This window comes from Narcine bancroftii, chromosome 13 (genome assembly GCF_036971445.1).
Source record: "Narcine bancroftii isolate sNarBan1 chromosome 13, sNarBan1.hap1, whole genome shotgun sequence".
Classification (NCBI taxonomy): Eukaryota; Metazoa; Chordata; class Chondrichthyes; order Torpediniformes; family Narcinidae; genus Narcine; species Narcine bancroftii.
Window position 1 is genome coordinate 58014677 of NC_091481.1, and position 16352 is coordinate 58031028.

The 16352-nt window shown below is 47.1% G+C and overlaps 1 protein-coding gene across 1 annotated transcript in view; it reads left to right on the plus strand.

Annotated features, from left to right (window-relative positions):
• The window catches only part of LOC138748398 (SH3 domain-binding protein 1-like), a 75033-nt gene that overhangs the window by 13602 nt on the left and 45079 nt on the right, over positions 1–16352 (plus strand). The window contains exons 3-4 of the mRNA XM_069908520.1: positions 7170–7274; positions 11983–12059. Coding sequence (XP_069764621.1) covers positions 7170–7274; positions 11983–12059 — 182 coding nt within the window. The remainder of the gene's footprint in view (positions 1–7169; positions 7275–11982; positions 12060–16352) is intronic.

The following is a 16352-nucleotide window of genomic DNA, read 5'->3' on the forward strand; positions in this document are numbered from 1 at the left end:
TTCTTCAATGAATTGTTATCATCATGGTTTCCATGCCATTGGAAGTAGCTAGTTGGTTTGTGAAGAATCATACCATTCTTGGAGTGCCCATTAAACAAATACCCCCTGCAGGCGTCTTCGCTCGGTGGGCCAGTCAATCTTCCTCGTGTCTTTCGGCGATCAGGAATGCAGAAGATCTTTCAAAGTCAAGATTGGGCTCATGAGCCACCTGAGAGCCCAAAAAGAGTGAAGGCCGTCATCCTCGACCTCAAGAGATAGCCACATCGACTATGGTCAAGTGAGCCATAAGCTGTAACAGTTTCGTGTTGTGCACTTAGGGCACTACCAGTAATTACAGAGACAAGCTGAGGGAATGGTAGGCTTTAATACACAGAAGAACCTTGCTGGCCCGGATCCCAGGATAGGAATGGCAGCAAGGGAAAGGTGGCTCGACTTTTATGGTCCAGGGCCACGCGGGAGGAGTCATAGGGTATGAGTCATCCATGGGCGGGCCATCTCCATATATACAACTGACTATAACTATATACAATGGAGGAAACACATCCCCATAGTGCACTTTAGCCTCATTGGTAAAAACTGCATCTGGGTTTGAGGTGCTGAGAGGTGACGCACTCTGGTGAGGTATTGAATTCTCACTCAGACTGAGGATGTACTCTCACATTACAAAATTCTGTAAATGCTGCGATTGTAGTAAAAACACAAAAATTCTAGATGAACTCAACCAGTCTCACACATCCATAGAAGGTAAAGATATATACTGTATTTGATGGTATATAAGACACACCCCCCCCCCCCCCCCATTTCAGCAGGGAAAATTAAGAATTGTTTTTAGTGTATTTACGGATAAACAATTAATGTTATTTAAGCATATAGCATTACAAAATTTGGACTAAGACAAGAGGAAAAATCTTTTTAATAATAATCCTGCTGTAATTTACCAGAGAAAACAAAAGCAGTTTAGCTGTAGTAGAATTGCCGCTGACGGTCCCCGCGCTGGCCCCGCTGTCCCGCTCTCTCCCAAGTAGGGAGCGGGACGGTGGGATCAGTGTGGGGACTGGTGGGAGACTGTCGTGGGGGGGAATAGGGCAGAGGGATCTGTGTGGGGACTGGTGGGAGACTGTCGTGGGGGGAAATAGGGCAGAGGGATCTGTGTGGGGACTGGTAGGGGACTCTCCGGGGGTGGGAAATAGGGCAGAGGGATCTGTGTGGGGACTGGTAGGGGACTCTCCGGGGGTGGGAAATAGGGCAGAGGGATCTGTGTGGGGACTGGTGGGGGACTCTCCGGGGGTGGGGAGCGGGACTGTAGCATGAATAAAAGCTCTCATGACTGGAGGGAGAACAAACGCTTTTATTAGCTTATAGGGTCTTCAGAAGGGTTCTGGGATTAGGCGGGAAACCAGGGTAACACGTGACCATATGGGGGCGGAGCTGTGAGGCGGGGCCAGCCATCAGCACAACCCCACTATTAGCGAATCCCAGTTCATTGCATTCACCCCTTCCTGTAGAATTTAGGGTCTATGAATGGAGATAGAGAACATGAGTTCAGAAAAAAAAGTTGAAAAATAGAGTTATTTACAAATTTACAGATTTAAGTGGTCTGGGGGTCTGGAGATCCTGGTGGAGCTCCTTAGCATTGGGGGGTATTGGGCAACCTGGTCCCCTTGTGAGGGAGTAGAGGTGGGCTGGGTCTCCAGCTCAACGATGGAGGGGGGTGCACTTTCCTCCTGAACTGGATCCCCCGAAGCCCTGACTGGGGGTGGCGAGAATGAGATCACTTGAAGCAATGGACCCTCTGTTCCGGTGGGTCCTCCCTGCATCCGGGTACTCCACATGGGGATATGTGGGCTTGGCGTGGAGCAGTTTTACCCTTTTCACCAGGGGATCGGTCTTATTTCTCATCATGTTCTTCCTGAGAAGGACTGGACCAGGAGTGGTGATCCAGGTTTGGAGTGAAGATCCCGATGCCGACCTTCTTTCGAAATTGAATAGGAACTTGTGCGGAGTAGCGTTGGCCGTGGTACATAGTAGCGACCAGATGGAATGGAATATCATAGGGAGGACTTCCTGCCAGCATGAGTCTGGATGTCCTTTTGACTTCAGTGCCAGTTTGACAGCCTTCCAGACCATGGCGTTCTTCTTTTCAACCTGCCCGTTCTCCCAGGGGTTGTAGCTAGTCGTCCTGCTGGACATGATGTCCCTCACCAGCATGTACTGACGCAGTTCGTCACTCATAAAGGATGAGCCCCGGTCATTATGAATATAGCTGGGATAGCCGAACAGGGTGTAAATGGAGTCTAGGGCCTTCATGACAGACAAAGTGGACGTGTCTGGACATGGATTGGTGAACGGGAATCAGGAGTACTCATCAATGCAGAAGGTGTTCCCAATTGTGGAGGGGAGGTCCCTTAAAATCGACACTGAGCTGTTCGAAGGTCACACTTTTATTCTGACACAGGAAGTGGACTCAACAACACCGGACTCTACAATTCATCAAGTATATACAAGTAAAATTCACAGAATTTCCCCCCCCCTTCAAACGACAGATGTACTATACAACGTTGTTGAATACACATAGAATGCGAGTGGGATGCAAGGAATATGTGATAATTGGAAGGATATATCTTTAGGTTGTATTTTTTCACAGTTCGTGAGTCTATGAAGCCCATGTCAATTAGGCATTTAGTGGAATGTCCGTTTACCTTCACAGTCACCATGGAGTTTCTGAGCTGGTGAGGTCTGTCTTGATCTAGGACCATCGAGGTTAGATTCCCGGAGACGCCATACTCCTCACTCGAGTGGCCCCCCCCATCTTCCTGGGTTTCCCTGCATGGGTAAGATGGCGTTGACCTCGTGCTGCCCTTCTTCTTCCTCCGACGATGGTGGCACCAAGTTTGAATTTGATTTATGGCAAGATGGCCACCGAGCCTTTTTGTGCCGTTTCCTCACTGCCACCCTCCATCAGCAAGTAATGCAGCAAGTGGGCTCAGGTGAATTCAGGGGTGACAGCTTGGGGCTGGAATCGGATCCGGGAGCGGTGCAGGCCGTGGACTTCCCCAGGCTTCCACTTGCATGACAAACCCTCGCCCAATGTCTTTTCTTGCCACAGCTGGCACACACTGACTCTTTAGCCGGGCAATGAGATCGGGGATGCTGGCTCTTGCCGCAGGAAAAGCACTCCCTGGCACGGGAAGTGGCAGCCATTAGGGTTGGGGTAGTGGGAGTAGCCAGTCCTTGGAAGGGGGTCACCTGGGTGAGCGAGCTCGCTGTCTTCGAGGTCATTGTTCTCGAGCTTGTAGTGTTCCAGCGATTTGGCCAGTTCAAGGTGACTAGCCAGGTCCTTCTTTCTCGACTTGAGCAGTCGCTGCCTCATGCACCTCGAGTGGACTCCCACGACTAGAGTGTCGCGGATCTGTTCTTCCTCATGAACGCGGCCTGTAGCTGCTTCATACCTGCATTCTTTAGCAAGCATCCACAGATCCAGTAGGTAGCCATCGATGGTCTCTCCTGGTCGTTGGCAACGAAGAGCAAGCTGGTGCCTTGCTAGGACCTCGTTCTGCAACTTCAGATACCGAGCCTTCAATGCCTCAGTAGCAGCATCGTACATAGAGCAGTCCCTGATGACTGCATACCCTTTCATTCCTACTCTCAAAATGAGTGCGGACCTCCTGAGTTCATCGATGTGGAATTCGTCTCTGGTTGCATTCAGGTAGACCTGGAAGCAGTCTGGCCAGTATGTGAACTCCTCAGCTGCGTTGAGAGATAGAGGGTCTATCAGTAGCATACCAGGCTTGAGTAATGCTTCCTTTGTTAGGGAATGAGCTAATAAAATTGTATCGTGAATAAAAGTTCACACAACTGGAGGGAGAACAAATGCTTTTATTAGCTCATAACTAACGGTAGGGTCTCACAGTAGTCTTCAGAAAGATTCTGGGTTTATGCGGGAAACCAGGGTTATATGTGAGCAGATGGGGGTGGAGCCAGCCATCAGCCCAACCCCCTAGCAGTGAATCCCAGTTCACTGCAGGGACCAGTGCGAGGACTGACAGCAGACCACCAGGAGAGTATCCCAACCGACCGTCACCAGCCCCCATACTAATCCCACAGCCCCGCCCCTCTCCGACAGCTCATTATCAGCCCCCAATGATGGCGGTGGATGCACGTGAGCCTCGCTGCGACGATGATCACTGGTGACGATAGTCACCATTATCATCCTTTAATTACAACTTTACATACAAGACCTGGGAGATATTTTTGAGCCATTTTTGGGGGGTAAAAAGTGGGTCTTATATGCCATCAAATGCAGTAACATGTTTTGGGCCTGAGCTCTTCTTCAAGGTATAAGCAGTTAGGTGTCAGAATAAAGAGGCTTGGGGAGGAGGGTACAAAAAGCAAAGGGGAGAGAGAAGAGAGCACAGGCCAACATGCCAAAGGTGGATGAGATGACAAGCAAGGAAAAGGAGAAGGTACCTCTGTGAATGCAAAGCAAGAGGACAGGAGAGACAAGGATGGGGAAGGGGAGCAATGGCAGGGATGGGGAGGAGTGAGGATGGGCCATCAGAAACCGGAGGTCAATGTAAATGCTATCCAGTTGGAAGGTGCCCAGAGAGTGTTGTTCCTCCAATTTACGAGTGGTCTCAGTCTTGCAGTGCACAAGACCATGGACGGACATGTAGGAATGGGATTGGGGCAGGGAATTGAAATGGGTGGCCACTGGGAGATCCACGCTAGAGCAGGCGAAGTGATCTCCCAGCCTGCGCCCAGTCACTCCGCTGAGGAGGAGGCCACATTGGGACCACTGGATGACCCCCGCAGATTCACAAGTGAAGTCTTGCTTCTCCTGGAAGGACTACTGGGGGCCCCGAATTGGGGCAAGGGAGGAGGTGCAGGCGCAAGCGCAAATTTAATGTCATCTGATTGCACAAGGGCAGCCCAATGAAACAACGTTCTCCAGGCCTTGGTGCAAAATACGCAGACACACAACCAGGCGTACAGATGGACAATACACATGCAGGAGAAAGATGCATGTGTAAAAGTAAAAAAATAAATACCATTGAGTAAATGTTGGATTCTTGGATGTAGCATTGGAAGTGTCGCATTTCCTGCGGTCACAGGGAGCCAAGGGACCACATCCAACCTTAAGTAACCCCTATGCCATTGATCCTCTGTGATTAGCAAGGGATGTGAATGGGAAGGGAAGGTTGAGAACCACTGCTCTAGACCCAATTGTTATTGAAATATTTTGCTAGAGAAAAATTGTCATTGGCCCATTTCCTTTAGAGTTCTGAAACTGTGCACATAACGAGTCAATGAGGGACGATTAAAACACCCACATCCCACCTTAAGCAATCCCTTACTAATCACAGAGCACCGATGGCGTAGGGCTTACTTAAAGTGGGATGTGAGTTTAGTGGGGCAGTTTGGAAACCACTTCACGAAAGTCTGCAGACATAGTAGTTAGTTAATGCTGGAGAAACCCAGCAGGTCAGATAGTGCACTTTATACAGCAAAGATAAAGATACATCACCAACGTTTTAGGACCATAGGAACATAGGAAGTAGGAACAGGAGTAGGCCAAAAATGGCCCATCGAGCCTGCTCCGCCATTCAATACGATCATGGCTGATCTAATTTATGACCTAACTCCACCTACCTGCCTTCTCCCCATATCCCCTAATTCCTCTATCATGTAAAAATTTATCTAACCAAATTTTAAATATGTTTAATGAAGCAGCCTCAACCAATTCCCGGGTTAGAGAATTCCAAACATTCCCTACTCTCTGGGAAAAACTATTTTTCCTCATCTCTGTCTTAAATCTACTCCCCCGAATCTTGAGACTGTGTCCTCTTGTTTTAGTTTCCCTGGCCAGCTCAAAAAACCTTCCTACATCTATCCTATCCATACCCTTCATAATCCTATATGTTTATATAAGATCTCCTCTCATTCTTCTGAACTCGAGCGAATACAATCCTAGACTATTTAATCTTTCATCATAAGTCAACCCCTTCATCCCAGGGATCAACCTAGTAAACCTCCTCTGGACCGTCTCCAAAGCCAGTATATCCTTCCTCAAATATGGAGACCAGAACTGGACACAGTACTCCAGGTGCGGTCTCACCAGTACCTTATACAGTTGCAACACTACCTCCCTACTCCTGAATTCAATTCCTCTAGCGATGAAGGCCAACATTCCATTTGCCTTCTTAATAACCTGCTGCACCTGCAACCTAACTTTTTGCGATTCATGCACAAGCACTCCCAAGTCCCTCCGCACAACAGCATGCTGTAGTTTTTCACCCTTTAAATAATATTCAGCTCTTTTATTTTTCTTGCCAAAGTGGATAACCTCACACTTACTAACATTGTACTCCATCTGCCAGACCTTTGCCCACTCATCCAGCTTAACTATATCCCTCTGCAGACTCTCCACATCCTCATTACAATTACAACATACTTGGTAGAGCTCCTCCAACATTTTGTTCGTTCACCTCCCTACATTTCGCTCATTCCTTGATGAAAGGCTCAAGCCCGAAATGTTGGTGATGTATCTTTATCTTTTCTCCATGTTTGACCTGCTGAGTTTCTCCAGCATTGTGTTTTAACCAAGGGGGGCAATGGGCGGGAAGGGAGGACTGGTCGAGGGAGTCACGTAAGACGAAGAGGAGAAGGTGTCCCCGGCAGTGGGATCATGTAGTAGGGTGACAGAAATTGTGATATGCTGGATGCGGACACTGGTGGGGAGGCAGGTGAGGACAAGGCAGGGAGAGGAGGAGGGCCAGGCCAGACGTGTAGGTAATAGAGGATATGCGGGTGAGGACTGAGTTGATGGTAGTAGAGGGGAAGCCACATTTTTTCAAAGAAGTTCAATGGTGGTGAAGGCTGTGGTGTCCTGGACTGTGCCCATTAGCTTTTGGAGGGCTTTATACTTTGTGTCCCCATACCAGGCCATGATGCAGCTGGTCATAGATGCTTTAGATGCTGTCCCTAAATTGATGTTAATATCTGCCCTTATGCTACATTGGACAGATCAGAGGCTTAGAATTCCTTGACCTGAACCTGAATGTTTCTTCCATTCCGGCCTTGGCTTTGCCCTGTTGCTATGACAGCATGACTTCCCAGTTAAAGCAGTGAGTTGATCTCACATCTCCATTTTTGTCTCCATCTGTGTTCAGTTTGAGAACAGGATTGAACCAGCCAGGAAGGCCACGTACAACACCCACAAGAAGCTGCAGGCTTGTCTCCAGGGTCAACAGGGGTCCGATCTTGAGAGACGCTTGGTGAGTAAAAGGAACTCCCCCTCCCCCACCCCAGCACGTTACTGACACACCTCCAAGCGTTCGAGTGGCTGACTCGCTCAGTCGAATTTAGTCCGCTGTTTGTAGCTCAGACGCTCGAGGGGAACTGAGAGGAAGATCCTGAGAGGGCTGGTCCTCCAGTATCTAGAAGGGTCCTCAAGTCAGACCATTTGAGGATGGACGACGAGAAATTTCTTCACATAGAGCTGTGGTTTTCACACTTTCTCTTTCCACTCACATCCCACCTTAAGTAATACCTTGCTAATCACAGAGCACCTATGGCATGGGGATTACTTAAGGTGGGATGTGAGTGGGAAGAAAAGGTTTAGAAACCACCGACTTAGATGATTACCACCATTTTTTCTAGTTCAAGTATATTTGTGAACGGAAAATTCAGACATAAAGTACATGGACTGTACAAACAGGTTTTAATCTGCTTAAACTTGTACACACAAGGTCTTTGTACCTTCCTGGCTCCATGTACTCAACTGACTACCAAAGGGGCTGTCTTGAGTCTTTATGCAGGCCGGTGATTGACAGCGAGTAGGTAGGGCCGGCCTCCCAGGTATAGTGATTGCCCCCGGTAGTAGGCCGGTAGGTATGTAGCCAGTGTAGTGGTTGTATCACCGCAATATTCTTTATCCTAGAGAGTGCACACTCAGTCACTTTAGTCCTCAGGTGTTGGTGGAGCTTTGTTATGACATCGAAAACTTTGGCAAATTTCTACAGGGTGTGGTGGTAAATGTGCTGACCGGCTGCACCATGGTGTGGAGACACCAATACCCCCGAGTGTAAAAGCCCTGAAAAAGCTAGTCGACCCAGTCCAGGACATCACAGGCAAAACTCTCCCCACATCAACAGAATCTCCAGGGAATATTGCAGCAGCGATCATCAAGGACCCACACCACCCAGCACACGCTGCTGCCATCAGGAAAGAGGTATCGGGGCTGCAAGACTCACACCACCAGGTTCAGGAACAGCTGCTCCCCCTCCACTATTAGACTCCTCAACCACAAACTCAATCATGGACTCACTGAGGACTCTACACATTTATTATTGGGTATTAATTTTCTATATTGCACAGTTCTTTCTTTGTTTACATTTGTCACTTTTGTATTTTGCACAACCGATAAGTAGAAATTCCACCTGGCCCACAGGGAAACGAATCTCGGGGTTGTATGCGATATCATGTTCGTTCTCTGACAATAAATCTGAACTTTGAACAATTGCAATGCTTTAAAGAATGTTTGGAGGAATTTCTTTAGCCAGATAGTCGTGAATCTGTGGGATTTCTTGACACAGGTGATGGCGGACGCCAGCTCACTGGGTCTATTTAAGGCAGAGATTGATAGGTTCTTGATTAGCCAGGACATCAAAGTGGGGACAAAGCTGGGCAGTGGGGCTGAGTGGGAGAATGGCTCAGCTCGTGATTAAAAGGTGATGGGCTAAATAGCCTACTTCTGCTCCTATGTCTCATGGTCTGAAGATAGAAGGCAACATTCCCCTGTCCTGGAGTTCTATACCCATGAAACCTGCAGGGTTAGTTTGGGTCCATCTGTGCCTTGTAGTCAGAGAGCAAAAGGCACGAGTACAATAGAAAGTGCCAGACAGGCAGTGTACCTGTGAGCGATGGAGGGAGAGAGTGGGGGTAGGAGAGTGCGACAGGTAATTATATCCCCAAGTTCACCTCTGCTCTATTCTTCTGCTGGACTCATCCTCTCTGTGGAAGAAAGTAAGGTGATTCAAACCTCAGGGTTCAGCCAGACTTTACTTGGAGCCTCACGACCAAGATGAGAGAGATCAATACATATTACAAGAGGTACCGGTATGTACCATATAAGCACTCAGGAAATAGAAGCTGCTGTGCACCAAATGTAGTAAGGGAATAAGGAAAATATGACTCCCTTCTGCTTGCTCCATAATTCAAAAAAATCATGACCAATCTCCCAGTGTTAACCCTGCATTCTTGCCTGATCTCTACTTCCAAAGACCTAGAAATCCCAGACACAACCATATTCAATGACTACAGTTCAAATTTATTTTCATGGAATGTACATGACATCACATACAACCCTGAGATTCCTTTTTCTGTGAGCCAGGGGAATTTCTACTTATCGGTAACTGTAAGCTGTGCTCAAGAAGAAAGGTACATCGACAAGAGATAGAAATGTAAACAAACAGAAAGATAAACATTCAGTAATAAATAATGAGCAAAGAAAGAGTCCTTAAATTAGTCTCTGATTGAGTTTGGTTTTTCAGAGAATGATGGTTGAAGGTTAGCAACCGTTCCCACTTCTAGGGCTTGTCTACCCAGTGTGTGAAGCCTGGATTTGGCAGACTGTGTGGACAAAACCATCACTGGTTCAACAGGCAGAAAGGCGATTCTCAGCAATGTGTCGTGAAGCGCTAAGAGGGCAGAGTGAGACACTCACAGAACACTGCATCCTGACCTGTCTCCAGCCATCTTGACTATGACTTGCCACTGGGTCCAGATAGGCCAGGGCGAGAGATTGAGGCTGACAACCTGCACAATTCTCCCTCACTTTAATCCAAGCCAAGCGCAAGTCATGATTTCAAAGAAACCACGGTCATCTTTGACTATGACGGAAGAACAACAACAACGTTTTCCTTTGAAGTTCCCTCTTGTACCACATCTCTCCCTTCCCTGGGCCCGTGACCATTCACCTTAACAAGGTTTTATAAACCTCTATATGGTTACTCCTCAGGTTCCTACATACCATTGGTGTGGGGGGGGGGGGGGGGGGTTCCCAGCCCACCTTGCCTCTTCTTCTCATTCTACTTAATCAATGATAGCATGTAAGAGAGATTAGGAAAATTAGAGAAAAGTGATTGATGAGATTGTTGTGAGCTAGCATAGGTTTGACAGTCTGAATGGTCTCTTACATTACAAAGAATAGTTTTTAAATCCTCACAAATGTGAAGAGAAATAATTGTCTAAATTATAACATATTTTTCACCTCGTAATTTATTGAACTCCCCCCCCCCACCTTGTCTTTTTGCTCATCTCAACTCCAGGCGACGGGAAACCTCTTTATAAAGAGGTTGGAATAGACTGTTGTTGGATATATTCAAGGCTAAGATTAATAATGTACATATGCGTGTAATAGTCGATTCTGAATACAAGTCAACCCCCTATTTTTGGCGCTGGTCACTCACCCATTGGAGCTTCCGACGTTCTGACCGCCATGTCTCACCTAGGCACCATTTACCTGCCCTCTGGAGCCCCCAGTGTCTCGACCGTGGACTCTCGCCTAAACCCCATCTGCCCTCCCATCCATGCTCCCTAAGCCCTGACTGTGGATTCTCACTTCGTCCCTGGCCACCCACCCATCTGAGCTCCTGATGCCCCGAAAGTGGACTTACCACCCAATCCCGGGCCGCCCACCCTCCAGAACTCCCAACCACATGGTTTCCTCCAGGGGCTCCAGATTCCTCCCACCATTCGAAACATACCTAGGAAGTAGGTTAATTGGGTGTAAATTGGGCTGCATGGACTTGTGCACCTAAATGGCATGTTACTGTGCTGTATGTCTAAATTTTTTTTTAATTAAATTTAAAATTAAAATCAACTCACCCTCCCATTTCAAGTGGTGGCCCCTTATCTTTAACCCTCCCTCTAACTACCAAGTCAAGTCCAGTTTATTGTCATCTGATTGCACAAGTACAACACAACGAAACAGCGTTCTCCTGTCCTCGGTGCAAAACACGCAGACACACAACCAGACATAACACACATGCAGACAAACAATACACATGCAGGACAAGTCTTCACAAATACAAATAAATAAATAAATAAATGTTGTCTCCTGAATACGAGAGTCAGGGGCAGAGACAAATAAAATTTGAGCAGAGACGTAGGGGAATGACATAATTGAGAATGGCGGGTTCCGAGGAGTCCATGGGATTGAGCGATACAAATGGTGTGAGAGTGTGGGAGAATTCAGATTTCAATTTGTTGTCAGAGTACCTACATGGCATCACCTGCAACCCTGAGGTTCTGTTTTCCCGTGGGCCCGGAAGAATTACCACTAATTGGTAGTGCAAAGAAAATCTACATAGCGTAAACATGTAAACAAACAAAGACCTGTAAACAGATAACAGATAACTGACTGGGCAATACAGAGAGAACAAAAAAAATCAATAAAGTGCACAAGGAAGAGTCCTTAAGTCCCTGATTGAGTTTGTTGTTGAGGGGTCTGATGGTGGAGGGGGAGCAGCTGTTCCTGAACCTGGGGGTGTGAGTCTTGTGGCACCGATACCTCTTTCCTGATGGCAGCAGTGAGAGCACAGCGTGTGCTGGGTGGTGTGGGCCTTTGATGATTGCTGCTGCTCTCCGACGGCAGTGTTCCCTGTAGATGTTCTCAATGGTGGGGAGGGTTTTTTGCCTGTGATCTCCTGGGCTGTGTCCACTACATCTCTGTAGAAATCTGGGGGAAGTTAATGAAAATGTAGGGGAGAATAAGTCAGGATAGGGGTAGGATTAGTGTAAAAATGAATTTGTTTGGTGGTCTCCCTGTTGCTATTACTCACTGTTGAGGCGTGCTCGCCTCAGTTGCTCCTGAGGTCTTAACTCTTTGCCTCTTGATGACCCACCCTGCCTTCTATTTACCTGCTCTCCTCCTCAACCAGTTTCACCGCTGCATTAATTGTTTGTCTTATTTTTCTGCAGAGAAAGATGCCCCTGATGGCCTTGTCACAGACCATGGGGGATAATTGTCGAGAGCTGGACACTGAGTCCTATATTCGGTAAGTCCAAAGCTGTCTGCTAAGGTTGGGGAAACATGCACTTGGCCAACACAATGAGACCAGGATGCACTTGCGTCACACAGGGGGAATGCGGGCTGCACCGGGTGACACCATCAGAGGGGGAGATGCCAAAATGACTGTCTATAAAATTTTTGTGTAGTGTTTCAGCAGAAATTTATTATTTTTTATTTAAAAATCCTCGTAGTTAATCATAACAGCAAAATCATTTTTCGTAAGCCCAGCTCACACATATCAATATACCTACAAGGCTAAAACATGATGTTAATTTACTTTTTGAACCTTCTAAATCACTCCGGTCAGAGATGTCGTTATTACCCAATGATAATGATGCTTCAAACCACATGGTTTCATCTGCATGATCCATCAGCAAGCGCTGTTGTTTTTGTTGCTGCTGGGGTTTTAATAGTCATTGTGCATACGATATCGTAGTTTAAAGGTGTAATTTTAATTTTGCTCATTGTTTATCTCGCTACAGTCACCGTTACATTCAGCGATCTACGGGAATTACGATTTACGAGTAACATTTGTACAATTCCATCTGGTCTGGTGCGGGAGGAGGTCCATGAGAGGGGAGGGGTGTAACACCATGTGTTACCACACTGGGTGACACCAACCCTAGTGACGCCACTGCTGGGATGCCTGGGTTTGCAGGGTGACTGGGATGGGGAATAGTCTCAGGTGGCACGGTCAGCGCGACACTGTTACAGCGCCAGTGTCCTGAGTTCGAATCCGGTGCTGTCTGGAAGGAGTTTGTGTATTCTCCCCCTGTCTGTGTGGGTTTCCTTCGGGGGCTCCAATTCCAAAGACGTCCAGGAGTTTGAAAGTTCATTGGTCACATAGGTGTAATTCGGCAGCGTGGGCTCGTGGGCCTGTTACTGTGCTGCATGTCTCAATTAAAATTAAGATCAGAGGCTAGAAATGCATCCTCAGACCATCAGGGCTTAACATACGAACCACCACATCAAATATATGTCATTATTGTGGGTGGCACAGTTCGTATAGTGGTTAGCACAATGCTATTACAAATAAATCCTGCGCTGTAAGGAGTTTGCATGTTCTCCCCATGCCTGTGTGGGTTTCATCTGGGTGCTCTGGTTTCCTCCCATCTGGGGATTGTAGATTAATTGGTGTATTCGGGAGGTACGGGCTCGTGGGCTGGAAAGCCTATTACCGTATGGTCAATTGAAAATTTAATTATCAACCCAAGAATCATTTTCTCCCTTGAATATAACTTTTACAAGGTAAAGAGTGCAAAGATCTTTAAATTTGTCCAGGTATCTTCGTGTAGAGACTCAACACATCGAGGCGGCTGGCTCAGAGTTACAGGCTAATCTGAGAACTGATGGTCAATGTTAGAACGTGTACGGTCATGCACTTGAGTACACATTAAAAAAAAACGGGCAGACTATTTCCTAACTGGAGAGAAAATTGAAAATTCCCAGATGTGAAGGGAGTCCTCAGGTAGGTTGAGGCAGTGGTGAAGAAGGCAAATGCGATGCTGGCATTCATTTCAAGAGGAATAGAATATAAGAGCAGAGATGTTACATTGACGTTTTGTAAGGCACTGGTGAGACCTCACCTGGAGTATTGCGAGCAGTTTTGGGCTCCTCACGTTGGAGAGGGTTCAGAGGAGGCTCACAAGGATGATTCCGGGAATGAAAGGCTTATCATATGAGGAACGTTTGACAACTCTTGGCCTGTATTTGTTGGAATTTAGGAGAATGAGGGGAATATCTCATTGAAATACTTCAAATGTTGAAAGGCATGGACAGAGTAGATGTAGAAAGATTGATTCTCTTGGTGGGAGTGTCTAGGACAAGAGGGCATGACATCAGGATTGAAGGGCATCCATTTAGGACAGAGGTGTTCTAAATGAAGAAATTCTTCAGCCAGTGGTGTGGTGACTCTGTGGAATTTGTTGCCACAGGCGGTTGTGGAGAGGTCATTGGGTTTTTTTAAGGCAGAGATTGATAGATTCTTAATTAGCCAGGGCATCAAAGGTTATGGGGAAAAAGCCGGGCAGTGGGGCTAAGTGGGAGAATGGATCAGCTCATACTTGAATGAGGGGGGTAGGCTCAATGGGCTGAATGGCCTATTTTGGCTCCTATGGTCATATCTGTCAGTGGTTGAAATGGAGACTACTCTTCCTGAAGGAGAAAGGGTTTAGGGAAGATCATGTTCCCCTCTTAATCGACTCCTACACAATATCTTTCTTTCTTTGGCTTGGCTTCGCGGACGAAGATTTATGGAGGGGGTAAAAAGTCCACGTCAGCTGCAGGCTCGTTTGTGGCTGACCAGTCCGATGCGGGACAGGCAGACACGATTGCAGCGGTTGCAAGGGAAAATTGGTTGGTTGGGGTTGGGTGTTGGGTTTTTCCTCCTTTGCCTTTTGTCAGTGAGGTGGGCTCTGCGGTCTTCTTCAAAGGAGGCTGCTGCCCGCCAAACTGTGAGGCGCCAAGATGCACGGTTTGAGGCGTTATCAGCCCACTGGCGGTGGTCAATGTGGCAGGCACCAAGAGATTTCTTTAGGCAGTCCTTGTACCTTTTCTTTGGTGCACCTCTGTCACGGTGGCCAGTGGAGAGCTCGCCATATAATACGATCTTGGGAAGGCGATGGTCCTCCATTCTGGAGACGTGACCCATCCAGCGCAGCTGGATCTTCAGCAGCGTGGACTCGATGCTGTCGACCTCTGCCATCTCGAGTACCTCGACGTTAGGGGTGTGAGCGCTCCAATGGATGTTGAGGATGGAGCGGAGACAACGCTGGTGGAAGCGTTCTAGGAGCCGTAGGTGGTGCCGGTAGAGGACCCATGATTCGGAGCCGAACAGGAGTGTGGGTATGACAACGGCTCTGTATACGCTTATCTTTGTGAGGTTTTTCAGTTGGTTGTTTTTCCAGACTCTTTTGTGTAGTCTTCCAAAGGCGCTATTTGCCTTGGCGAGTCTGTTGTCTATCTCATTGTCGATCCTTGCATCTGATGAAATGGTGCAGCCGAGATAGGTAAACTGGTTGACCGTTTTGAGTTTTGTGTGCCCGATGGAGATGTGGGGGGGCTGGTAGTCATGGTGGGGAGCTGGCTGATGGAGGACCTCAGTTTTCTTCAGGCTGACTTCCAGGCCAAACATTTTGGCAGTTTCCGCAAAGCAGGACGTCAAGCGCTGAAGAGCTGGCTCTGAATGGGCAACTAAAGCGGCATCATCTGCAAAGAGTAGTTCACGGACAAGTTTCTCTTGTGTCTTGGTGTGAGCTTGCAGGCGCCTCAGATTGAAGAGACTGCCATCCGTGCGGTACCGGATGTAAACAGCGTCTTCATTGTTGGGGTCTTTCATGGCTTGGTTTAACCACACAATTAGGGATGGATAAATAAGTCCATAATAGCTCACTGATGCATGCACAGAGGAAATAGTATGCATAGATGGTTTGGATAAGTTAAAGGAAGTTAGATCGGATTTACGGGTGAAAGTACAGATCTGAGTTAATGGTGACTCAAGTGTCTCTCTTGGGGCCCAGATGCATATTTTGGGACAGTTTTCAGTCCTAGACAAATAAAAATTTTCTGTCCATCGCTGTATTTCAACACAAATTTGCTGCCTTGCTTACCAATGACGTTACCTTGGATATGGTGCTTTGGGAAATATTTGCCCAGGCTGGGGTGGGGGGTGTTGGCTGAGTGGAATAGCTGCCTTGCCGCTCTGGTGGCCGAAGGCTGCCCGTGTGGAGTTTGCACATGACCCCCCCCCCCCCCCGGTGATCGTGTGCGTTTCCTCCCAAAGCTCCAGTTTCCTCCCACCTCCCAAAAGTGTGGAGGATGTTCAATGGATGGGCCACTGTAAACTGCCGCTGTGACTGGTCGAAGGTTGGGAGAATAAAATGCGATTAAGATAGTTCATCTGTGCTGAGCTTTCCCTGTCAAGCTTAATAATATTTTCTTTCCATTATTCACAATTTCAAATACAGAATGTTTCCACTTATTTGAAAACCACAAAATTTTGAAAGTTGAAAAAAAACAATCTTTTCTTAAATTTATGCATTGACTTTATTTTGCAAGTAAAGAATCACCTCGTTTTTTTGGTATGTATTAAATATTATTTTATGCTTGAAAACACTTCTGTTGTTTTTTTTTGTGGTTTAACCCCTAATACAATTATTCTGGGCTGCTTAAAGCAATTTCTCAGTTATCTGAAAAATCCGGTTAACCGAGAAACATCCGGTCCCAAGCATTTTGGGTAATCAAGAATGTACAAAGGAAATGTCTTTTTACAATCTTAATT